Below are 26,549 nucleotides of genomic sequence, written 5' to 3' on the forward strand. Positions count from 1 at the left end.
ATGTAAGTATAACCACCCCTGCTCTTTTGGTTACCATTTGCACGGAATATCTTTTACAATACCTTCACGTTCAGCCTATGTGTGTCCTTAAATCTAAAGTCTGATAAACATAGAATTGGACCTTTTTTTTAATTCATTTATTCAGTCTGTGTCTTTTGATTGGGGAGTTTAATTCATTTACACTTAAAGTAAGTATTCTTAGGTAAGGATTTACCTTTTAATTGGACTCCACACCTTTCAACAGTGGTAACAACTTAAATTTAATTACGTACCAAAACACTACACTTTTACTTACCCCACTCACACACGCCTACGTTATGCCATTGATGTGAGAATTGACTTCTATACTGTGTATCCATTAACAAATTTTTCTGGTAATAGTCATTATTAAAAATTTTTTTATGGTAAAAAAACTTTTGTTAACACCCTTCATACTCATGATGAGGGGTAATAAAAGTTGAATTCAGACAGTTTTTGTCCGTAACTGAAACTTAACATCTTGATCAGTTGACATCAGACTTCACATAGCCCAGTTACATTTATAAAGCAGAGTAACCAGTCTTTTCAAAGCATGGGATTAGTACAGACTCAAACATTTTGAAAGTCTATCCTTGAAGGACTAGGAGATAAGTATGTTCTAATCATTTACATGAGGACTCTGTGTTCTTTAACTCCCCTTACTATGTATTATATTTGTAGTTCCCACATTAAAGAAGACCTGAGAATGTATCCCCAAAAGTGTGAGCTTAAAATACAAGACTGCCATATTAAAATTTTTGTTGACATTAGATCTAGCAAAGGCTCTAGGGAAAAAAAAAAAGTGCTGACTGTAAATGCCTTCTATTTATGTACATAGGGATTTCTTAGGAAGCTTGATGCTCCATTAAAGGTATTTTTAATTCATTGGGCCAACTTCTAAAATGTATGGCACATTTAAAACCTATACCATAGTTTGCTTCTTTATATAGATCAGATAGACCTAAAGGAAGTAGACACTTAAATCTTTGTATTTCAGTATGAGTTATCTGATTTGGATTTGATTTTTCTTTACAAAACCCACACTCACTCATTAGAGTCATATTTATCTACTTAGCAGTTTAGGGAAGAACTTGGCAATTTTGTGGGTTTTGAGATTATTCTCTTAAAGTGGCAGTGTTTTAAAATAGTGTTCTTGTATGCAATTTTACAGGCTTTTGTGGTGGAGTGCTGTTTTGTTATATAATTTTGACTTGGATTCTTTCAATTTGCATTTGTTTGTGTAATTTCAGGAGAAATACTGAACATCTGAGTCCTGGGTGATACTAATAAACTAATAATTGCAGAGGTTTTTAAAAAAAAAAAATACTTTCCTGGGGTTCCTGGGTGGCTCAGTCGGTTGAGTGTCTGACTTCGGCCCAGATCATGACCTCACAGCTTGTGGGTTCAAGCCCCGTGTCAGGCTCTGCCCTGACAGCTCAGAGCCTGGAGCCTGCTTCGGATTCTGTGTTACCCTATCTGCCCCTCCCCCACTCATGCTCTGTCTCTCTCTCTCTCTGTCTCTCTCTCTGTCTCTCAAAAATAAACATTAAAAAAAAATTTTTTTAAATACTTTTCTGTTTTAGATTTTATACTAGAATTAAAAGTGATTTGTTCACCCCTATTATAGTATTATATTACTATTAGTCTATGTATTTACCTTTACTAGTGAGATTTATATTTTCACATATATTTTTGTTGTTGTTGTTGTTTAATGTTTATTCATTTTTAAGAGACAGAGACAGCGTGTGAGTGAGGGGCAGAGGGAGAGGGAGACACAGAATCTAAAGCAGGTTCCAGGCTCTGAGCTGTCAGCACAGAGCCTGACATGGGCCTCAAACTCACAAACTGTGAGATCAGGACCTAAACTAAAGTGGGACACTTAACCAACCGAGCCACTCAGATGCCCCAATAAATATTTATTTATTTATTTATTTATTTATTTATTTATTTATTGCTTATTTTTTGAGAGACAGAGCACAAGCCGGGGAGGGGTAGAGAAAGAGACGGAGAGAGAGAATCCAAAGCAGGCTCCACACCATCAGTGCAGAATCCAATGCAGGGCTTGAGCTCAAAATGACAAGTTCATGGCCTGAGCTGAAATCAAGAGTAGGACGCTCAACTACCCAGGCACCCCTATATTTTCATATATGTTTGTGTTAATGTTTAGCATCCTTTGTTTCAATTTGGAAGAATTCCCTTTAGCACTTATCTGTAAAGGCAAGTCTAGTGGTAATGAGCTTTTTCAGCTTTTGTCTGGGTAAGTCTTTACTTGTCCTTCATTTTTAAAGAACAAGTTTGCTGAGTATTCTTGGTTGGCGTTTTTTTGTTTTTGTTTTTGTTTTTTTTTTAGCATTTGTATGTATCTTACCACTCTCACCAAGCCACCAAGGTTTCTGCTGAGAAATATGATAGCTTTGGTGAGATGGTGGGGGGATCTGATAGCTTTTGGTGAGCTTTGGTATGTATCTTACCACTCTCACCAAGCCCCAAGGTTTCTGCTGAGAAATCTGATAGCTTTGGTATATGATGAATTACTTTTCTCTTGCTGCTTTCAAAATTCTCTGTCTTTGACTTTTGACAGTTTAGTTGTAATGTGTCCTGGTGTGGACTTTTTTAGGTCAAGCAATTTGGTGTCCTTTAGGTTTCATGAATCTGGATGTCCATTTCCCTATCCAGGTTTGGGAGGTTTTCAGCCACTATTTCTTTCCTTTTCTTTTCTTTTCTTTTTTTTAATTTTTTAAAATGTTTATTTATTTTTGAGATACAGAGTGCAAGTGGGGGAGGGACAGAGAGAAAGGGAGACACAGAATCCGAAGCAGGCGCTCCGGGCTCTGAGCTGTCAGTACAGAGCCTGACATGGGGCTCGAACCCACAAACTGAGATCGTCACCTGAACCAAAGTCGAACGCTTAACCGATTGAGCCACCCAGGTGCTGCAGCCACCATTTCTTTTAAAAAGGCTTTCTGCCCCTTTCCCTTTCTCTCCTGTCTTTGGGACTCCCATAATATCTATCACTGGTTTATTCAAAGATACCTCATAAATCCTGTAGGCATTCTTCACTTTGTTTGGCTCTTTTGTTGTTATTGTTCCTCTGACTGGAAAACTTCAGATTACTTGTCTTCAAGTTCATTGATTTGATTCTTTCTTCTTGATCAACTCTGTTGAAGCTCTCTGTTGAATTTTTCAGTCATTGTTCAGTTCTAGAATATTTGTTTAGTTCTTATGGTTTCTGTCTCTTTGTTGAACTTCTCATTTTTTTAATGTTTTCCTGAATTTATTTAGTTGTTCATCTGTGTTCTCTCGTAGCTCATTGAGCTTCTTTAAGATGTTATCTTTGTGGGGCGCCTGGGTGGCTCAGTCGGTTGGGTGTCCAACTTCGGCTCAGGTCATGATCTCGCAGTCCGTGAGTTCGAGCCCCGCGTCGGGCTCTGTGCTGACAGCTCAGAGCCTGGAGCCTGTTTCAGATTCTGTGTCTCCCTCTCTCTCTGACCCTCCCCCGTTCATGCTCTGTCTCTCTCTGTCTCAAAAATAAATTAATAATAAACGTTAAAAAAAAAAAAAGATATCTTTGTATTCTTTCAGGCACTTTGCAAATCTCCATGTCTTTAGGTTGGGTACTGGATCTTTATTTTGTTCTTTTGTTGATATCATGTTTCTTTGATTCTTCATGGTCCTTAAAGACTTGTGTTGGTGTCTGCACATATGAAGAAGCAGCCATCTCTTGTAGTCTCTACAGACTGGCTTCCTCACGGAAAACCCTTCACTAATCATCCCATTAAGAGATTCTTGGTGGGCTGGTTGGACCATGGGAGATTGGGCCTGCTGCTGGATTCCATGGGCAGGCAGTCTTGGTGCTGTGGTCCATGGTCAGACCACATGGTTTTCAAGAACTTTCTGGAAAGTAAATATTATTTTCACTCATATAAACAGCAGATTTTTTAAAGTGAATATTGCCATGACCTAAAAGGCACTAGAAAATGCCCAGCTGACTATAAAATAATAAATAGAACATATACAGACTTGTCTTTGTAGTGTTACTGTCTAATTAAGAGGGAGAAATTAAAATATTCACATATATAGTCATATGTACAATGCCAAGACCTGCAAAATTAAAATGCTGGGCATCAGAGAGACTATGGAAGACTAGTTAAGACAAAGACCATTGGAGCACCTAATTTACATCAGAGTTAAGAAATCCCTCTCTTTGAAAGTATATTTTAGCTTTACACCTTAGATTTATTTTTTAAAGTACTACAAATAAAAAAGTAGTATTTTTTAAGCGTGAGAAAAAATGTTATGCACAAATTTTAAATAAGCAAATTTGGCATTGAATGAAATAGGAAATCTAAAATAGAATTAAAATGCAAAATGACATTTATCACTTCACTTTAAAAATACATGTTTAATATATAACATTTGAAAATATAAAACAATGTATTTCATAATTTAAGTATAACTACTTATGAATGTTTTTGTGTATTTCTACTATCGCTTTTTTCTGTGAGTAGACTTATTTTTAAATGTGTTACATATCCTATTTTATAGCATTCTACTACACTTTCACTTTTAATGACATGTTTTCAGGTGGCAGGGTATTTGTGTGTGTTTCTAAGAAGAAATCTAATTTTACATTATTTATTTTTCCTTTTATAGGCATTTGCCTGGTGGCCCGATTTATTGGCAGAGCATGCAGAGAAATTTTGGGCTTTATTCACAGTGGATATGGATACTGCACTGGAGGCCCAACCACAAGACTCCTGGGATAGTTTTCCTCTTTTCCAACTACTTAATAATTTCCTCAGAAATGACAGTAAGCACGTGCGTTTTCTTTCATATATGAAATGGGGAGGGGAAGATCGATGAAGAGAATGTTGTGTGAGTGAATGTGTATTTATAGAGCTCTCACACTCACTGAACAAGACTGACATTGATAACATTAATGTTTTCTCAGTCTGCCTGACTTTTTCAAGCTGGGTTCTGGGGGAAACCAGTACTATGCCCAGATTTCTCCACTGGCCTCTGAAGTTCCTCTTATTTCTACCCTTCTGCTTTTATCAAGAACTGATAATATAGGCATCTTCGCTGTACCTTGTGAATCAGAAAATCTTCAGAGGTTAGCATTTCTAAAGCACTTGAGAATACTTGCATCTCTGAAAGACAACTTAGAAATGTGCCATTATTCTAAGAATCATGCTATGTTAAGGCTTCTACTAATATGCATTCTGATAATTTTGTTTGCCTGAGAGGGATTCACTTCCGTAATGATGGTGTAATATTGCTGTGTGGTATGGGTTGCTCTCTCAGTATTTAGAAATTCGGGAGGATGTAAAGGTCCTCTATTGAGACATTTCTTTCCAATGCAATAACAACTTTTACAACTTTTCTGGTACATGGTCTTCTAGAAGCCAGAACAAACCTAGTTTCACATCAGAACTTTATGGGGACATTTCTTAACACACAGATTCCTGGGCCTTTCTTATGATGATTCTTTTTAAAGTTCCCTTAAACCCAAGTTTGGTTACTACTGACGGCCTTTGCTTCAACACTTGGCAGTGATCACAGGTCACCAATTACCTGTTCTATCCTGTTCTTCCCATTATAGACCAAGTTGATCTCTGCTGCCTCCTCCCCTCTGCTTCTGACTTGTTCTACGTGATCTATGTAACAGCCTTGTACTATTGTGTGTTTTCTTCTCTGAGCCATTATTGCTAGGTCATTCAGTCCTTTCTCGCGTGATAGTGTTTCTGTGCCCATTACCACTCTTACCACCTTCCTCTGCATAGACCTCAGTCCATGTTTCAGTATTGCTCTGGAGTGTGGTGCTGTGAAGAGCACAGTGCTCACAACGTGGCCTAAGTAACCCAGACCCGCAGGAGAGGTGCTGTCCCTCTGCCCTGTCTTTGTGCAGCTCATGCTGCTCTAACTTGCCAAGGAGCTCAGTCACCCTGTGATACATTGCAAACTTAATGTAACTTAAAACTCCAGAGCCTTTTACTGCCCTCGTTCCAGGACATCACTGTTGTGTACTTAGGCTTAAACTTAAATCCATGTCTTTACATTTATCTTTGTTCTTAAAAAAATTACTCTTGGGGCACCCAGATGGCTTGGTCAGTTAAGCGTCCGACTCTTGATTTCAGCTCAGGTCATGATCTCACAGTTCATGAGTTTGAGCCCTGGGTCGGGCTCTGCACTGACAGCATGGAACCTGCTTGGGATTCTCTATCCCTGCCTCTCTGCCCCTCCCCTGTTCCTTGTCCCCTCTTTCTCTCTCTCTCTCTCTCTCTCTCTCTCAAACATTCTTAATTTTTTGTAACTAAAAAACTTACTCTTCCGGTTTTGTTCCTCACTCTGCTCTGTTACATCTTACCTTTCTTTGTTGTTCATCCTTTTCAGTCTCTGATAAAACTGTAACTGTTTTGCTGGAGGGGGAAATCCACATTAATATGAAATTGTGTGTAATATTAGACTCCCCATAGACATCAGATTTAGGATGGCAGGTCAAGAACCTCTGTTATAGTAAGAGAGGTGTGATTTTTAGTAATTATTGACATGGACTGTGATGCCAGAGAGATTCACATCTGTCTCTGCCACTTGCAACTTGACCTTTGACAGTAGCTTGACCCCTGTGAACTTTAGGTTCTTCATCTATAAAGGAAGGAAAATAATAGTACATACAGTGTCATTGATGGTGAGGATTGAACACCATAATAGTGCCCATATAGTAAACACAAAATAAATATTATAGGTGTTAGTCTGTGAAAATTTCAGTCTCGACTCTTTCAACTAATTTCATTCTCCTATCCAATTTCATTTCCAAAATATCCTACTAGAAAGCCAAAGAACTAAGCTACATTTCCTAATTCATATCTAACCACAATGTCTACTCTCAGAAGTAGGTAAACCCACATTATCTGTATGTGAATCATTCATTCTGCAAATGATCCCAGCCAGCTTTTAAGTTGTACTTTGGTTCCCTCCTCCCAGCTAGCAGACTTTGAATGACCTTCTTCTTTTCCCAGTCTCTTAGCATCATTTATTTTCTGCTAAGAACTTATAAGTCAGGTTTCATATTATCTTAAGACAATAAACCTGCTGTCAAAAATAAATATATGTATTATTCATTAAGTCCCTAACTGAACATAAATAGTTGTAGGCTTATTTTGAGCATTGCTTTCTCCATTTGTATGAAAAAGTCAAGAATTGACCATATTTAAATTTATTTGGGAGTTCATTCAAAAATGAGGCATTTATTAATGTTCATAGTCAAACAGTAAAGGTGATGAATCATTTAACTTATTCAACATATCAGTATTTATGCATGGAGAAAACAAATATAGGTTTCTAAGAAATTTGGGGGGGGGGGACCTATACTGCAAACTCCAATGAATTGGCCTCCTTTAATATTTATTTTTTTAAGCTTATGTATTTATTTTGAGAGAGAGAGAGAGTGGGGCGGGGGCGGGGGATTGGGGGCAGAGAGAGAAGGAGAGAGAGAATCCCAAACAGGCTCCAAGCTGTCACCACAGAGTCCATGGGGCTCAATCCCATGAACCATGAGATCATGACCTGAGCTGAAGTCAAGAGTGGGACCCTCAACTGACTGAGCCACCCAGACATCCCTAGCATTTATTTTTAATAAGAGTTCTTACATTGCAGGTGTGAATTTATGAGAGTTATATCAAAACACTAAAACGAAGGGCCTCTCTCCCATGGGTCTGCGTGGGTCCCTTTTCTCTTCAACCAGGGTTGGAGGCCAAGATCAGCTCTCAAGGATCATTGTCGGGGCTGTCATGACCTAATAACCTTATTTTCCTGCCTCAGACATCTGTAGTTGCTGGGAGCTCCCACTTGGTCTATATCAGGCCACAGACACACGAGGGTCTAAAGTGGCAGCACTGGGCAGGAGGCCTCTGGCTCTCCTTAGATACTGCCAGACTCTCACGAGCTGATTGATATTAGCCTGTGTTGTCCCAAAAGTAGCTTGGCCCCCTGCCTGATCCAGAGGCAGCACCTAACAAACACACCCAGACAGGGTCTCGTACGGGATTGCGTGGCGCAGGGTGGTGAGAAAGAACCGTGAGTGGGTGCCGGAGAAGAAAGAGTACCTCGGGCATCAAGGCAAGGAGATCAGACCTGCCACTCAGGAGGCCGGTTGCAAATACAAGTCCCGCTTCTAAGCCATTAGCTGCATCGAATTGGATAGCTTGGGCTCCACGCAGTTGCACGGGGGAGAGTTTTCTCTGTTGAAGTGCCTACTTCCATCAGCTGACAAAATAATGTTTTAGAGAAGTTTTCAAGTGCTAACGGTTTTTATTCACTAACAAAAGTTCTGAAAGCATCTTATTTTGTTCTAAAAGCAATAAACCACTTTCTGTAGAACTAGAGAAATAAAAAGGAACACTAAAGTGAGAATAGCAGAAAGTTAATTTTTAGCCAGGCCTGCATATATTTAATTCAAAATAATTGAATTTTAAATTAAAAATTTCCCGTTTTAAATCATTTCTATAACATTGGCTACTATTAAATGCATAAAGTATAGTTTTATGTTGTGTTGTAAATTGTTCAACTAAAACATAGAAGCATTTATTACTGATCTCTTTTGAGCACTATCAGTTTTGAGGTAAGTCTAGATCTTGGCTTTGATTTTGCAGTGATTAACAGATTTGAGAAAACATCAATTATTTCAGAGAAAAACAGCTCCTCCATGTAGTGAGGTAAATAGAAAAGTTCCCCAGTGCCATAATTTCCTTTTGGTATTGGGAGCACAGTAGAGTCTGGGGAATTGAAATACAATGCAGTCACTTTCCTCTCAAACTCAGAAGTTACTATCCAAAGCCAAGACCACTGAGTATCTTGATAGTTGGTAAAGTGTACTTTCTTTTTGCTATTAATTCACTCTTGATAGTAATGAAGAATATTGTTAATAATTATGTGTTTGTTTTATTAAATTCCTGAAATATTCAGATGGCGATTTAGTGAATTCAATTCAAATGTTAAAATATCACCCTACCGCTGCCCCTGTATTGGCCTTTTGGAAAGCTTTAGGAAAACATAAAACTTCAATCCTTTTAATCCCCCCTAGAAACAAAGAGCCTTACATCAGTACTATGGCATAACAGTTTTTTCCACATCAACCCAATTAACATTAGAGTCCAAATTATAATTAATTACAACTTTAACCAGGAGTAAAGGAAACAGATCACTCTGAAATGTTCAGTCTTGGAACAGGAGAGAATTTGCTAAATAACGGTGCTTACTGTTAGCCCACATGTGGTACACAACTAATTATATACTATAGATTTTAAATGGTTGTGACTTATAATAATGTTGCATGCTGATGTTGGCATTCCCAAAATAAAAATTACTGACACACCTCAGAGTAGTGGAGGTACGGGTTAAAAATTTTACTTCATTTATTTGTGCCTTGAAAACTTGGTAGCCGGGTTGTTTTGCGTTTTTTTAATGAATAATTCAATATGTCCCCACTGGTTGTTTGCCCTCTTTCTTAATGCTTGGATATTTTAAAAATAGGTGTTTATCTTTTGGAAAGGGGACAGGATTTTAGACAAAGCTCTCCATTTTCCAGCCTAGGAAAGTAAATCCCTAAGAGGTGATGTGGCCAGGCAGGAGCTGGCCGATGGGAGTCACAGACAGAGGTGAGCAGGAGCCCGCCCCCTTGGTCTCCAGTTCCGTCTTGGCCTGTGCGAACAAAAGCAGATTCTGGGGCATTTACAAAATAATATAATTTTTTAAAGGAAGACAGGAGATTCCATGAAGTTTTGTTTTCACCTCAGAAAATTTTCATAAAGCCCTTGAGTTGTGGGGGCAGAGGAAGAGAGTTGGTTAAAGGGTACAGAGTCAGATAAATGGTATATGTTGTCCTATCACGTATGATATGAAACGTCCACAATGAGAATGCCAGGGACTGAACTAATCAGTTGGGGGAAAGATTCAAGACAGCAGATTCAGTTTCTGTTGTAAGGAGGAGAAAAATTCTGTCGGGGTCATGCGTCTTTCCGTAGAGTTGGGCATGATTGGGGAAAGTCTTAGCCTTAAGAACCCTTGGAGATGAAATGTAGTTTTCCTCCAGGGAAGAGTATCAGCTGCACCATAATTTTAGCAACTGTCCCCAATCTCCTGCCCCTCACAGACTCACCCACTGATTCCCAGAGCAGGACTGATGATGAAAACAAACTCCGGCTCCTTCATTTCTGTCCAGAAAAGACTGAGCTCCCTGCTCGTCCCTCCATCCTACCTCCGTCCACCCTGATCCACTCCCCCTGCCCCAACTAAAGAGATAATTAGATGGGTAATTGCTTTAAATGGTATCTAAGGAAACAATTTTGAGAAAGAGATGTATTAAAGTTGAGGGAAAATAAATGTTTTCATAATGAAGCAATTAGCATGATAGTTAAATGATACTGTGCGACTGTAACGCTAGTACAAATAGATTCTACCCTTGCGTGCTGTCTGCCACAATTGTCCTGTCGATAATAGATATGGCAAGTGACCGCTTCTGACAAATGAAAGCCATCTGCAAATGGCACAAATCATTTCTTTCAGCACTACTGAAAGGCAAACCCTTAGAGCTAGTCACCTTTTAATCTGTGGATATGTTAGCAAGTGGCAAATGACCATTCTTTTGGGAACTGATTCCCAAGTGAAAAATACCACGGTGCTGCTTCTTTAATTAACAGCCTTTTCACATTGCTAGCACATTAAAGCCATCCTGAAGAACACCCGTGCTTATATAATCAATGTCACAGCGTCTCTGCCTAAACGAATAATAAATGTTCGGGCTCTGCACTAAGTGAAAACCTATTCTCCAAGACTTTCACCTTCATAAAGATGGGCTCATAAAAATCGAAAAAGGAAAAATTGGAATGTGGTCTCATGAGGATAAAAAGGCTAGTGTTAATAATTAACAAGGAGAGTGAAGTGGAGTCAAATTAGCCATAATAGAGCCCAGAGTGACTGGCAAAGTCACCTCTCATTATCAAAAAACTCATTAAGAAATGAAGAAGTGGAAATCCCGCTGGGTTATTCTCACACTTAGGCTGTATCAGAGATTATTTTTCAGATTTCTTTCAAATGAAGAATGGTTAGGTCACCATATTGTATATTAGGTTAATCTTCAAGCTTTGAAATATGGAGGGCTGACACCTGCGTGTTATCCTGTCTCAAGCGCTTAAATGAGCCATGCATCTGAAATTCACGAATTGGTGTTTATAGATACATCTGTACATACATCTACGAGGCACAATGCAGAAAGGATATGACTTCTAGATGACAACAGGGCTGTGTGCCAGCCTAGTTTTATAGATAGGCACTTTTACAAATGATGAGATGACCACAAAAATGCAAAAATGTATTTAACTCCAGTTTCCAGAGTTGACTGAATGCAAAATTACATGTCAGAATGTGTTCTGCCAGTGTGTAGAGTAAAATAAATGTAAAAGCAAGCAGTCACTAGCCTTTTTTTTTTTTGTAGTTGAGTTCCAGTGTTGCTCTGGATTCTTTACCACATGTAGACATCTAAAATTTTCAGTCTGATTTTTATATTTTCATAGAACTTAATGCCTGAAAAAAAAATAACCTGCTCTAAAATGCCTACGTGTCCCTCACAGTAGATTTGCAGAAAGCTCTGTAACCCCTACGGCCATGAGCATCAAGAAGCCTACACTTGAGGGTTGTTGATCACGTTACAGCCAAACTCAATTGTTTTCATCACCTAGGGCAGGCATTGAGGAACATAATCCCAGTCAGAAAGCTGTATGTAACTGGAATAAAATTACAGACTTCTCCATTTGGATTTTTTATTAATCTCGTAAAAGACAGCATGAGAAGAGCAGGACCATGAGACTTCGTTGTCTATGTTTACCCTAAGCCTTGGTTAATGTTTATATCGGGTTTTTTCCTGAATTAATTCTGCAACAAACATGTACTGAATGCCTAAAATTTACAAGTCCCAGTCACTTTGCAGAAACCTGGATTAAAAAACAGTCCTGAATACTTACCTGGCAGGGGAGATACCATGATCACGAAGGTGGTTTTCCCAGGGCGAGGCTTATCCATTGCACTCCGGATGTGCTGACCCCTGCGATTTCCCCAAATGTGGGAAACTCGACTGCATAATTTGTGGTAGTGGGAGACTGCGTTCGCGCTTTCCCCTGTTAAAAAAAAAAAAAAAAACAGTCCTGGCCCTTGAAAAGCTTATCATCTAGTAGAGCATATGGACATATATGCCTTACTGACTATAATGCAATACAGATTGTAGAAATAGAACTCAATTATGTGTACTGTACTATGGCATCTTTAATTATAGTTTTAAACTTGGATTTGTTGGATTTGGGGTTGCTGTCCAAAATATAGGAAACATAACACCAGTGCTATTGCTCCGTAGGTAGGTTAGGCAGATACGTAGGTAGGTAGGTAGACAGATAATTTTTAACAAGTGCACCAAGGGGAAAGGAAGAGTTGGATGTGGTTTTAGGAGGTTGTTATGCTAGTAATTGTACAAATTAAATATTACCAAACTATATAGATTTACTTATTAAGCTTTTAATTAAAAGGAAAATAACACCCAGTGAGTTTCCTATTCTACTTAAACTTCGAAGGGACACTCTCAGAGTTTCCTTTAGGCAGTGGATATTTATTGGTATTTATTCAGTAAACACACATTTATGTAGTGCCTATTTAATGTGCCAGATTCTTGGCTGGTGCTATTCCTAGATCTCAGGGGATTTTTTGTTTGTTTGTTTGTTTGTTTGTTTCGCTGTGTGTATTTTCTTCCTTGTACATCATTCTGTTCTAGGCTGCAATCTTCCTGACTTTTCTCCTGAAGCCCTTGTTCAGATTTCAGTGATCCTCATTGTATACATTTGTCAACTAATTTTATGTCTTAGTCTCCTGGGTTTTCACTGTGCAGGATCCATACAGTTTGTAGTCCCTTGAATAATTGTTGTTTTATGGCAAAGTCTTGTTTTTATTGTGGTCAGTGCTGTTTATTTTGCTGGTCATGAATTACTAGTTTCCTTCTCAAATGGCTATTTAGAATTTTAGGAGAAGTCATTCACCCTAGTAATCCATTAATGCTGACTAATTGGAAGGGGGTGGTACAGTATAAAATTGGATTAAATGGGCTCAGGAGTCACCAGCATATTTTTACCCTAAAAAGAATACAGGAACTCTTTTATCTGCTTATTCTTCACTTGTCCAGTGATTACTATCTCAGTAATTGTTATTAATTGGATCATAGTTTATATTCTTAGATGAAATCTTACTATTAAAAGCCTATGACAAGTACTTTTGTAAATGTAAGACTCTTTTCGGTATGTAAATAATCAACATTAATTTCTTAATTATTGGGATGCTCAAAATAATTGGGCACATCCGCATCCCTAGTTTACCTTTTATTTAAGCCGTTTGCTTCCTTTTTGCCATTTCTAATTGTACTGTTCAGCTAGATGTCATTGATGCTTCATTATTTTCTGACAAGGTGGTATTTGGAAACATGGAATCTTTGAGGGGAAAATGATTATTTAACAAAGTAGATGCTGGGTCCTCCACTTACATTCTCGTAACCACTATTTTAGACTCCTTCCAAGCAGTCCTTTCTGCTTCCACACCTCGGATATACTGTCAGAAGCATTCTTGGAGGAGGCCACATCGAGGAGTTGCCTCTTGGAATAAGCTGTTAGAAGGGGTGCCCTGCAGAGGCTTGATCTGGACAGGTGGCAGCCCCAAATCGCAGCCTACCCTTACTAAACCATATGGAGAAGATAGAAGCACTCATGCTGATGCCTGGGGCTCCATAGTAAGAGGACGTTTGATGGTGTCTGATAGGAGTGGAATGCAAACTGGCATATGGGCAACTGAGAAAAAGAGCATGCATTTACATACACAAGTACAGTGTCCTGTGTGTTTCTCTAGTCTTGCCTTTTGACCCGAAGCTTTCACTTTTCTTTCTTGCTCCTTCTGCATTTTTTCTGTATTTCTTTTCTTCTCTCTCTTCCTCCTTCTCTCCATCCCTCCCTTCTCCACCACGCGCCGCCCCTCTCCCCACCTTTCCTGAGTCTAATTACCAAAGAAATAATACTGCCAATTGCCAGTTTTCTAAAACTTTGGAAAATGGGTCTATAATTTGATTTTTAAAAAATAAAAAGGAACACCCTGAGGCAACATGAGCAGACTTTTGGCCAGAAGTAAGCATTTGTGACAGGTCTTAGGAAATAGAGAAAACCTCCCTTTTCTCCTAATCTTCAGGATGTGTTAGTTTGCTATCAAGAGTCATGACTGAACAGAAAAAATACTCCTCTTGCCACATTCATTAAGATAAGAGACATAAAATAGCCACATTCATATCCAGTAGAATTTTTAGTAGTCTGGTCTTAGACATCTGGACTACCCTATTTTAAATAAGATATTCAAGGACACGTGAGTAGCTCAGGTTTAGCTTCTGATTTCAGCTCAGGTCATGATCTCACGGTTTGTGAGTTTGAGCCCCACATCGGGCTCTGTGCTGGCAGCACAGAGCCAGCTTTGGAGCCTCTCTTTCCCTCTCTCTCTCTTTGCACCTCCCCTGTGCTTTCACACACTCTCAAAAATAAATAAACATTAAAAAAATAGGATATTCATACCAATAGTATTTAATACCATATATTCTATATAAAATTTGAAGAGATATATAGGCTTCAGTAAGTTCTTAGACAGTTCCCTGAATAATAATGTAGTCATCTTAATGTTGTATCCAAGTAATTATTCACTCAACAAACATTTGAACAATTGCTTGGAGCCATGCACTTTGCTGGATACTAAGAATACAGACATGGTCCCTGCCTCAAGGACCTTGCACCCTTGTGGGGAGATTAGAAATGGCAGTAGGTACAGAAGTATGATATGGACCACCGTGGAGGTCTGTACAAAGTAGTGAGTAAACGGGGGGAATCAGTAACTGGGCAAGGGGACAGCAGAGCAAAGCATTTCCAGAAAGGTTTGGAGGACTTAATTATAGACTTGAACTGACCGTGCAAATCATTATGGCTGGACCACAGCAAATATGAGGGTCAGGCAACAGAGATGAGCCAGAGAAGTCGTTTTAAGGTATGGCATGGATGGCCTTCATGTCATGCAAAGACTTTTAGAGTTTGTTGTTGATGATCCACTAAAGGTTTACAGTCTTTAGGAAGGACATTACTAGTTTTATATATTTGCAAGCCCCTCTGCTTGAGATTTGATTGACAAAGAGAAAATACGGATCCTGAAGGCCGGGAAAGAGATTATTGCACTAGGCAAGGCAAGAGATAAGAAGGCTGGAGGAAGTAGGGCAACAGCAGTGACGATAAAGAGAGGGAGGGATGTGTTGAGATGGATATTAAGGATGCAAAGTACGTAGGTCTTGATTACTCTTTGGATGTAAAAAGTAAAAGCCAAGCAGGTAGTACAGTCACCAGCTTCACATACAGTGATCTGGTGGACAGTCTCTGCTTTCACTCCCATGGTGGGAATACGAGAGAAACAGGCTTATTTAACAAGTTGGTGAATTCAGGGCTTAGCAAGTGTATTAAAAAAGAGAGCTCTTGCTAGAAATACATTTGAGTCAACTGGCACTTAATCTTAGAATCATTATAATATTTAATAACAACATTGAGTATTGATTCTCCTATGTGCTTCATTTTAACAAACTAAGCATGACTTAATAACCAACATACCTAATCTCCAAATGTATAATAAAGTAGCGTTTGGATTGATGAGGTAGAGTTACTCTCATTTGTAGATGTAATGATTTCATAGGTGCGTGTGTGTTTTGGTCTTGGACGAGTTAAAAATAACGATAGTGCTTAACAGCACCTGAGATGTAGAGCCTGTGGCTCTTTGCATTTTTTTTTTTACATTTTTATTTATTTTTGAGAGACAGAGTGCAAGCGGAGGAGGGGGCAGAGAGAGAGAGAGGGAGACACAGAATCTGAAGCAGGCTCCAGGCTCTGAGCGGTCACCACAGGGCTGGAACCCATCAACTGTGAGATCAAGACCTGAGCCGAAGTCAGACGCTTAACTGACTGAGCCACCCAGGTGTCCCTGCATTTTTTTATTAGTAGCCCACATAAATTAAAGGTCAGGCTATAGTCTAGCTACATAGCAATGTGAAATTGTCCAGCTTTCGATGCGTATTATAAGCACATTGAATATTTTCAGTGTTCATTCATTTTTCACTTCATTGAGTGTAATAGTTTTGCTCAATCTCTTGACTTATTCATAGTGTAACTGAGTTTTTCCAAATTCTAATTCTAAAAACATAATTCATCTAAGATGTGGAATAATGTGTTTGTCATTTGCAAGATTTTTCTACCTAAAATAACCTCTACTTTTCTAGGTCTTAAAAGATGCTGATAGGCTGCTTGTAGGTTGGATGAATGTAGGAATGGATGCATACACAGATAATAGTTTATGGTTATGTAAATTGAGAGGTGGCAGTATTATCCTCTATGGAGGTTAAGGGCTCTTGTTCTATTGTTTAATGACTAGATGACTTTGCCACATGCCCCCTAAATCCTCTGTGCCTCAGTTTCCTTATTGATAAGACTAAAAAAAAATAATAGTGCTTCTATCATCGAGTTTTTGTAATGATTAAATGAGAGAATGCGTATAAAAGACTTAGCACTGTGCTTGACACTCCAAAAATTCTGGCAAGGACGAGGAAGAAGGAGGAGAGTTGTTAAGTGGAGATCCAATAAATTCAGATAGGGGTGTATTTTTTAATTTGCTTACCACAGTGACTTAGGTGGCCTGAGTCAGAATATTTCATCCTTAATGTTCAACATCCTTATTTAGGTGACATTTGGCAAAAGGAACTGAATTACATGATCTATAGTACCTTGAGTTCTTTGATTGAATCTCTAGGAATAAATAAAGCTCTTTTCAGCGTGCTAATGAAAACATCATTAAGATAACATTAGTCTCCTAAATAAGACATTTATCTTTAAATATGATTATCATTCCCACTTTAATAGGAAATCTTTTCGCATATAGATAACCCAGAAAAAAAAACCTACTTAACCACAAAAAATACTAAACCAAATTAACTAGAAATAGGAAAAAAAAAAAAAACAGGGTTGTATTTTCCTCTGCATTTAGAATTTTTTCCAACCCCACTTTCACATGTCTGTAGTTTTCCAGCCTCTGACAAATTTCAGAATCCGTTAAAGCAGTATTCATGCCACTATGGTAAGCATCACATACTTTGCCCAAGTTTTAAAGCACTATTTAGCTTTTGGGGTATTTTTGCCCTGAGGAAGATTTATGTGGGAAATTGGCATATTTAGTGGAGTATTTTCTATGACATTACTATTAAAGTTACTAATTATTAGATTTTGTACACAGGCACACACAGCTATTCAGATCCATAGAAGTGAATGGGAGTCCTGAAGAACTTTCCCCCATCTTTCACCTCTGCTGCTCTAATCCCAGTCCCCATTCATCATCACCATCACCCTTTACCTGGTCTATTGCAGTGAAGCACTGAGCACTGGGTACCTTCTTTGCTTCCCCCCCCCCGCCCCCCCCCCCCCCCCCCCCCGCTCCTTGGTCATCCACTCCATCTTCCACACAGCTGCCGGACACATTCTGTTGTGTCACTCCTCTGCTTAATAATAATAAAAATAATGATGCTTCCCTGTGGACCCATGTCCTACCACCTAGACATCACCTTGCACTATTCTTTCCCTGTCTCTCACCCTACTCCTGCCACACTGGCTTTCTCGTCCTTCTAGAAGTGCATCTGCTTATACCCTGCCTAGAACTTTCATACCAGCTCTTCTCTCTACCTGGAGATCTTCCCTCCAAATCTTCTGTGAATGCCACCCTGTCATTTAGGCTCAATTAAAAGACTATCTCTTCAGAAATACCTTTGCCAACCATGATGTATATTTTGAAATGAATATGTTTTCACTTTGAGAGTCAAAAAAACATCACAGCTGGGTTTAAGATATGTTCACTTGAGAAACAAACATGTACCATCATCTAAAAAATTTCAAATTATTTATTGAATATTATGTAACATTTACTTAGTATTTTCCTATAGATTTTCTTTTCTTTCATGCTGCAACTTAGACACAGACTGGCTGTCTTAGTCCATTCAGGCTGTTACAACAGAGTACCAGAGATTGGGTGGCTTATAAACAACAGAAATATATTTCTCACAGTTTTGGGGGCTGGGAAGTCCAAGATCAGAGTGCCCACAGATTCAGTGTCCAGTGGGAACTTGCTTCCTAGATGGCCATCTTTGAGCTGTGTCCTCAGTGGCAAACGGGTCGAAGGATTTCTCTGGGATCTCTTTTATGAGGGTACTAACCCTGTTCATGAGGACTCTGCCCTCATGACCGAATCATCCCTTCAAGGCTCTACCTCCTAATATGATTACATTGGAAGTTAGGATTTCAACCTATGAATTTGTCAGGGGAGTGGATGGGTGGGACACAAAGAGTGTATAGATAGCACTGAACGTCTTCTAATGAAATTATGTCCTGTGCATAGAAAGCATCCACCTTCTGGTATAGGGAGGTGCACCTTACCTACTACCTACTTACTAAACAGTCCTGTCCCAGTAGCACAAATTCTAAGACCTCTACAACTGCTGTAAGTAGGGTGTTCCACAGTAGAATTCATTAAAGACAAATGGACACCTGGAAAATGCAGGGGATATGCTGTTTTCAAAGACTCATGTGGAAAATTGGGTAACAAGAAAATCCACAAATAACTGAAAAGTTCACGAATCAGATTAGACATTCCCAAGGCCACAGTCACCCTCCTGGTGAATTAAATAAGTGTATCTCTTACAAGTAATCAAGCTTAGCTCTTAGAATTAAATGGGCTTAGCTCTTTGTGATACACAGTATAGCACAGGGATTGTAACGCTCTTTATCACTATATTTACATGTGTCAAGACCTTCAGTGTATCCAACAGCTCCCTTGAATCTCTAGCAAGTAGTCCTATGCCCCATGTGTTAAACCTCTTAGAAAGTAAAAACATACCACCTGCCAGGAACATTTTATAGAGATCTAATCTATTTGCAGTTTTGACAGCCATGCTTAGGAGGTTGATTATACTTCTTGATTAGCTTTCATGATATATTCAATATGAGGAGCAAGACCCATTATCATCTATGTCAGTTCTTCTGTGTCAGACTCTTTCAGGAAACGTTTTTTTCACCCCTGTTTCCCAAATGCCTGATGTGATCCCTCTGACAAACATATTTCTGCTTGACTATTTCAGCACTTTTACGTAATGGAAAATTTCACAAACACTTGCAAGAGATCTTTGTGCCCTTGGTTGTTCGCTACGTGGATCTCATGGAGTCCTCCATTGCCCAGTCAATTCACAGAGGCTTCGAGCAAGAGACGTGGCAGCCTGTCAAGTGGGTATCTTGCCTGGTGTCCATGGAAAATCTGTCTCTTCAATCCTGACCTTATGACTTTACACGTGGCCGTCTGTAGTTCTTGCTTATGGTGGTCCCTTCCCACGTTGTTTGTTTCTTTACAGGAATATCGCCAACAGTCTTCCCAATGTAGCTCTTCCAAAAGTTCCAAGTCTGCCTCTTAATCTTCCACAGATTCCTAGCTTTTCTACTCCTTCGTGGATGGCTTCTTTATATGAGTCCACGTGTGTATTCCTCACTTATTTCCTGGTGGTGTGTGAGCTAGTGCATGGCCTGGGCTGTGTTCTGTGCACATGTGTTTAGATTGCATGGCATTTATCATCGTTGGTTGAGGGACACTGTGTTTTGGTTTTGTTTGAATTTTTAAGCTATTAAGCTAAGCTTAGCATAGCGATGATAAATGATGCAGGTTTTTTGTTTTTTTTTTTAACACTCACTGGATTGATGTAGCCTGTATGTAATCTGTTGGTCCGAGGTCATTTTGCGACCCAGGTTGTAGACTCCAGCCTAAATCATAGAGTTCAGGCAATCTATGTGGTACCAGTATGTCTAGGAACCTTAGTTGGCTCCAGCTTTGTTACTTCCCACATAGGTTCTCTAGCACATGTAGAAAACCATTGTAAGAACAGTTTCAAGAGTATAATCCTTTTTTCTTAGTCTCACTTCTAAAGAAATAATATTGTAGGTTGCAGAGAAGTGATTGTCCTTTATTTCCTAACACGAGCAAATTCTTCTTTTGTCCTTTCACATATCAGTTGATGTGACCCGTTATCTTTAAGTAATCCGTGTATCTTTAAAAACTGTATTTATTAACTCCACCTTGTGATAAGCCTACCTATTGCAGATTTGGTAACTAAGGGTCATTAAAACGAAAAGGACACAGGCTTTGAAATTGAGCAGCACTGAATTTAGACCCTTGCTTGTTATTCATTAAGTTCTCTCCTACCCTCAGTTTCCTCAACTCTGAAATGGTTATGATACATAATTTAAAGACATTTTTGTGAGAAGAAAAGGGGGGAGAAAACTATGAAAAGTTCCCGGCACACCCTAGGCTTTCAATCATAATAACTACTCCTATTCTACATTACGATTTTATTGTCATTATTACTGTCATCGGTCATCATTATTCATGATTGTATAGTTTTCAAAAATATGAGCCTCATAGGCAACAGATGAACTCAATAATAGTCCATGTTTTGCCCAAGATCTCCCATGAAGTCAGCTAGAAAGAATAATACTAGAGGAAGAAAAATAGCTACCATTTATTGAGCATTTATTATGTCCAGTTACAATGCCAAATCCTTTATCTCACTTAAGCCTTATAACAACCCTGTGAGGTAAATGTCATTGTCCCCGTTTTACAGTTAAGGAAACCAAGTCCTAAAGAAGGTAAGAAACAGAACCTGCCCGGAGTCTCACAGTGAGTGACAGAGGTGAGCTTCGAATTGAGGTCTGCCTGACAACCAAGCTCTCACTCCTCTCATTTATGTATCAGGCTTCCAGAGAATATACTAGCTAAGAACTTGTCCAGCATCCTGTGTGCCAGTCCTCCCACCACTGTTAAACCTGCTCCCAGTCAAGGCTGCATACGTTCGAGAAAAGAAAGACCAAGAAAGAAAAGAATAACTTGCAAGACAGCTTAGCAATACTTCTCTAAGTTAAACATCGTCACTGTGCCCGTGCTAATTATTAGGATACTGGGTTACATGTGAATCTTTATCAGGCAAATGCTTTGGGCACTTACGGTGTATAGAGTGGTGTGTGTGTGTGCTTGGCAATTATCTAGGAAGTATAATGAATCTAAGTTGATGTGTTTTTGTGCTTCTTAATACTGTTTCATAATTTCACTCCTCTTCTTCCTCATCCCTCATCTGTTTCCCCCCCTTGATTTTCACCAAGAACACCATTGTGGGCATTACCTTGAGAAATTTAGATTTTTTTGTCATTATTATTTTATTAGCTTTGAGGTATGTCTGAAACCTGAATCTCATTATTGGAAGCCCCTTTTTAAAATGACCCTCAGGACACGAGTCAGGACAGACTGTGGCTTTGTAAATAAAGTGCTCATATTTTCATCATTCTGGATAAATAAAAAAATATGGTATACAAGTTAGTCACTATTATCTTTTCCTGCTAGGATTATCAACATTAGGCTCTTCAGCAGGGTGCTCCGAATTACTTATTAATGTTATGATGTAATCACAACTAGTTTTTTTTTTTTTTTTTTTTTGCAGGGGGAGGGGAGGAGGGAGTTGTTAAAGATTTTATTTTTATTTTTTTAAGTAATCTCTATTCCCAATGTCGGACTTGAACCCATGACCCCAAGATTAAGAGTTGCATGCTCCACTGACTGAGCCAGGCCAGGTGCCAGTTTTTTTTAACTTTTGTTATAAAGCATTAAATACCGCCCGAATCATTCCATTTCATATATATAAGGAATTAAAAGTACAACACAACTGTGGCTTTAAAGGTACATCCTTATCTATTAATGTGTGTATCACCTTACAAGGTTCTCCTCCCCATCTTCCTTCTGGGTTTTTTTCAGCTCTAAAAGTAGATGCAGTAAGATAAGTTCCCTACTGGTGGTTTTAGGAAATTATCTCAGAATCCATTATTCACATTTGAATTCTTTGATCTGTTAATAATACTTTCAGAGTAGGTCACTGATTAGAAATAATTTTAAAATGAAAAAGTTCTGAGTAAATTGCAAGGTATATATTCCAGCTCAAGAGAAAACCTATTTACATTTTTTTATCTAAGTATAACAAACACTTGTTACCGTAATTACATTCCCAATTAAGCACACTTATTATTCTAGAGTCTTACCATAGCATCAAAGAACAGTACATACATCCATACTCTCTGTAAAGATTTGTTATATGTTATGAGAAAGTCCATTTTCAATAGAATTCCACCTTCACTATTTCAGAGTTTGTCTTGATGGTGGTTTTTGTTGTTTTGTTATGCTGTGAAGAATACAGTCATGTTGCAAATAGCTACTTATATTTCTCCAAAGTAAATAATGATAAGTAGTAGGTTTGCTTCTTTAACCAATTGTATTCAATTACTTTTAAAATCTAGGTCCTCTAATTTACCGCATTGTATACTATGGATATATAGGAGGATTTTGCCTGGTCATTTTTTCCTCTTATTTTTATTCTATATATGGCAAAAGGGAGAAATAAGTATGGTGTTTTTTCTCGCATTTTTCACATCAACATCAACATGGTTTGTCTGGTTCTTTCGATTGATGGTAGTTTGGGGGCACTGATATTTAAGGTGTGAAGAGATATTGAGTAAAGAGGTGGCATCAGGGCTTTGCTGCGATTCTCCCTTTGAGAATTAACTCTGGGCACATGTTGGCTAGGCAAGGAGACCATGAGGAATTACAGGCAGACTGGGAGAAGAAACACAAAGTAGGCTGATAATGCAGGAAAGCTGCTGAGGTGCAGGTGGTGGAGGCAAATGAGCATTTAATCAGCCAGAGAAGGAGGTGATGTTTTTAAGCCAACTAATTAAGATACATTTATCCAAACAAAATGGGTATTTAAAAGAATTTTATTTTTTATAGGGGCACCTGCATGGCTCCGTCCATTAAGTGTCCAACTTTGGCTCAGGTCGTGATCTCACAGTTCACGAGTCTAAGCCCCACATCAGGTTCTGGGCTGACCGCTCAGAGCCTGGAGCCTGGTTCGGATTCTGTGTCCCTCTCTCTCTCTCTGCCCTTCCCCCTCTCACACTCTGTCTCTCTCTCAAAAATAAATAAACGTTTAAAAATACATAAAAGAATTTTACTTTTATAAAAGTTTTCTGCTGTGCTTTTGTGAAAAATTATTTTATTTCTCTGATTTTCTTTTGCACACCCAAAACAGAACTTTTAGGTTAGTATATGTGAAACATTTATGGGAAAGCTGAGGAGAAATGAATCACACAGGGGCTTTTTTCTCCTTTAATTCTTAAGTTTCAGTGTGTTTTAACATAGGACCATTTTACTCTCAAAGCATCTGTTTCCTTATTAGGCTATATACTTGCATAATGGAAAGGAGTACTATTACCCTTTGCCCAAATGTTATATGTACTTTGATACGAATTACTTTCCTACACGGGGTGAAGCTTCAGTCCTCTAAGTAATTTTGCCACAGCGGTGACCACAGAGCAGATCTATGCTCCACAGTTAGATGGATGGAATGATCTGAAATACGTGAATTGTTTCCCACTACAGAACACCCTGAATGTCATTTCTCTGTCAGACTGTATAGATACCTCGTACTGTTAGGTTGAATTATGAGCTAGAAAAGTCAAAAGGCATTTCAAAATGGGCATAAGATTTGCCTCCCTTCCCAGCCTGTTATTCCACCGGCAGTACCTGTTTCACCTTTACCCATAATTGAGAAATTTAAGGATCTTGTACACTACATACGTGTCTGTAGACACACAGAACCCATTATGATGGCAAAGACACATACATAGGCATGAGCAGAAGAGTAAAGATTCCAGTTGCTGTCATATGAGTTCTCTTATGTAAAACATACTTTTCGGAATTTCTAGGAGGAAACATTTATGAATTTTATCTTTATCTTGAAGATTGGTAAAAAGCATTTGAAATGTTCTTCCCTGTTCAATCTGATTTCTTTTCCTTAGTGAAGTACCCTTATCCATTCTACCCCTTTCTATGAAACTTTACTACTAGATTCATTTCTATTTTGTTTTGGGTGTTTTGCCTTACCTTATTAAGAAGAAGTGAAAAGGAAGAGATTTAGAAGGTTGAATAAAGAAAATACCAATGATTAAGGAATTTACCTGCTATTTTTTTTTTAACTAATGGCTATTGATACAGAAAGGAAATCACAATGTATTGTTGATCCTCATAGCTAACCATGGCCATTAATGATGCTCTTCGTGTTTCCTTTTTCTTCTAGCAATGGCTCAGCAACATCAGAAGACCTTTTTTGGAAACTTGATGCACTGCAAATGTTTGTCTTTGATCTCCACTGGCCAGAACAAGAATTTGCCCACCACTTAGAGCAAAGACTTAAACTAATGGCCAGTGATATGATAGAGGCCTGTGTCAAAAGGTAGACCTGTGTTTTCAAGTCGCTGCTTAGTATGCCAGCAGCCACAGTGGCACTTTTCACCAAGCACCTGTTATATAATTGTCACAAGGGAAGGTTTCGTTATGTACTGCTATTACAAAATTTAATGGACATGAGGTTCTCAGACCTAAATTCTGGGGACTCCTGTAACTGACAGGCTTGACCTGAGACATTTTTTTAGGCCTCCTAACCATTGCCCTCATCAGTGGCATCCGTACTATATTAATCATTTCTGTTGTGCTTATTGTTGTCTCTCTGGGAATACTGTGCTTTAAATTCCCAAGGCAGTACTTCCGGAGACATACGGAAAAGGTCTGTTAACTACTTTATGCATGATGCACTGTGTCTGTACGCCGTGAAATGGCCTGGCAAACTCCAGTTATGCTCAGTGCCATTGATTCTTCCGTCTTCTCGTGTCTCTGTCAGTATCAAATGAGTTCCAAGTATCCATTTACATTCTCCAGAATTTAACCAGAAATAAACTATGAGGCTTTGGATTCTTCCAAATGTGCTTCCTTTTTTTCTTTTTTTTTTTTTTTTTACATTTCCTACAAAATCAGCATCATACCTCTCATTAGCCAAGCCTTGTCTTTCCCATTGCCCTTATTCATGGCACATATAAGGACAATGTGGGCAGCATATTGGAAGAAACACTGGTTGGAGCAATTGAATAATCCTGAATTCTTCAAAGGAAGATCAATCCTGCCTTTAGAATAAGGTTTAATGGCTTCCTAAGGCAAGGCCATGAATTAGATTATTTAATGTTTAAAAAATCATGTTTGTCATACGTGATTCTGATGTCTCAAAGTTATGGAGGTTCTCTGGATACTTTAGCAAAAATAAAATTCCAAATTGCCTGTTCCACAGTTTCTTTCAAACAGCTATCTACAATTATGGGTATTTGAAAGAAAACCTAAGTGATGACATTCATTATGATGTTTTAGAGTTTTCCAGACTTGTACATTTCTTTATTTGGTAAACTCTGATGCAGAGGATTTGTTCTGCTTTAATGCAGAGAAGTAAGTGGTTTTTATACTTGGAAATTAATCCAGGCAGTTAAGTAAAACTAAGACATCTTTCCATTAAGAGTTATACACTAGATGTAACAAATAGCTTCATTTGGGTAGAGATACTGTCTGCATGACTGCAAAAGCTCTGTGTAATATAAAATATCTCTGTGATCTCTCCTGTGAGACACCTGAGAAAGAAGAGCTTCCCATCCCCTAGCTCCCAAGCAATGCAACACTCTGTATTTGCATGTTTTAAATTAGCATCTTGTAGTGTTGATTTCACTTTTACTGAACAGGTGACACATAGTTCAGGATTACTTACTATGAATTCATGTTTTAATAACTAGAACAAGAACTGCATTTGAACTCAAGCTGCAAAAGGCAAGCAAAACAACTGACTTGCGCATTCCAGCTTCTGTGTGTACAATGTTCAATGTACTAGTCGATGCCAGAAAGCAAAGCGCCAAACTTTGTGCCCTGGATGGAGGACAAGAGGTAAGCGAACTGAGTGTCACATATGGATATGCAGCATGGGATACTGGATGCTGTTTCCAGAAGTCTCTGGTTTGATTAGATTAAAAGACCAAGGTCTCCAACAGAAGTGTTTGATCTTTTCTTTACTATAATAATGGAAGGCCCTTTATCCTTTGTTCATGTCAGTTTCTTCTTTTTTATATGAAGACTGCCTAAGATTTTACAAGTGGCCATTGAATTTCAGATACACCTTTTAACAGCTTAGGTGTTGTGTTTTTACATAAACCTTACTTTTCACAAGCAAATAAGAAAGCTAGAAAGCTACCTGCTTTGTTTATACAAATCTAGAGTATCCTGAGTTTGCATTCAAAAGACAAGGCACAGAAATAGCATATGAAATATTTTATTTATACAAAAGTTTCCATTTTTTTTAAAGATCTGGTAGAAACGTACTTTAAAAATTAGGCTTTTTTTTCGTTTTAATAAATATCCCATTGTTTCACTTCAATTCATGTTTTGTT

At 38.5% G+C, this 26,549-nt stretch overlaps 1 protein-coding gene and 2 non-coding genes across 18 annotated transcripts in view; all 3 read left to right on the forward strand.

Annotated features, from left to right (window-relative positions):
* Positions 1–26,549, forward strand: part of CADPS2 (calcium dependent secretion activator 2) — a 543,402-nt gene that overhangs the window by 457,602 nt on the left and 59,251 nt on the right. For 10 of the 16 annotated variants that reach the window (XM_058724453.1, XM_058724449.1, XM_058724458.1 and 7 more), the window contains 5 exons: positions 4,672–4,828; positions 19,289–19,430; positions 19,556–19,675; positions 24,371–24,526; positions 25,902–26,049. In XM_058724453.1, coding sequence (XP_058580436.1) covers positions 4,672–4,828; positions 19,289–19,430; positions 19,556–19,675; positions 24,371–24,526; positions 25,902–26,049 — 723 coding nt within the window. The remainder of the gene's footprint in view (positions 1–4,671; positions 4,829–19,288; positions 19,431–19,555; positions 19,676–24,370; positions 24,527–25,901; positions 26,050–26,549) is intronic. The other 6 variants (XM_058724450.1, XM_058724451.1, XM_058724455.1 and 3 more) reach the window with 1 other exon arrangement.
* Positions 7,716–7,845, forward strand: LOC131511251 (small Cajal body-specific RNA 20). The gene has a single exon (XR_009261446.1). It is a non-coding gene; the product is annotated as a small Cajal body-specific RNA 20 (non-coding RNA).
* Positions 12,028–12,191, forward strand: LOC131511265 (U1 spliceosomal RNA). Its single transcript, XR_009261458.1, has one exon. It is a non-coding gene; the product is annotated as a U1 spliceosomal RNA (small nuclear RNA).

Source organism: Neofelis nebulosa, chromosome 4 (genome assembly GCF_028018385.1).
Source record: "Neofelis nebulosa isolate mNeoNeb1 chromosome 4, mNeoNeb1.pri, whole genome shotgun sequence".
NCBI classification, from domain to species: Eukaryota; Metazoa; Chordata; class Mammalia; order Carnivora; family Felidae; genus Neofelis; species Neofelis nebulosa.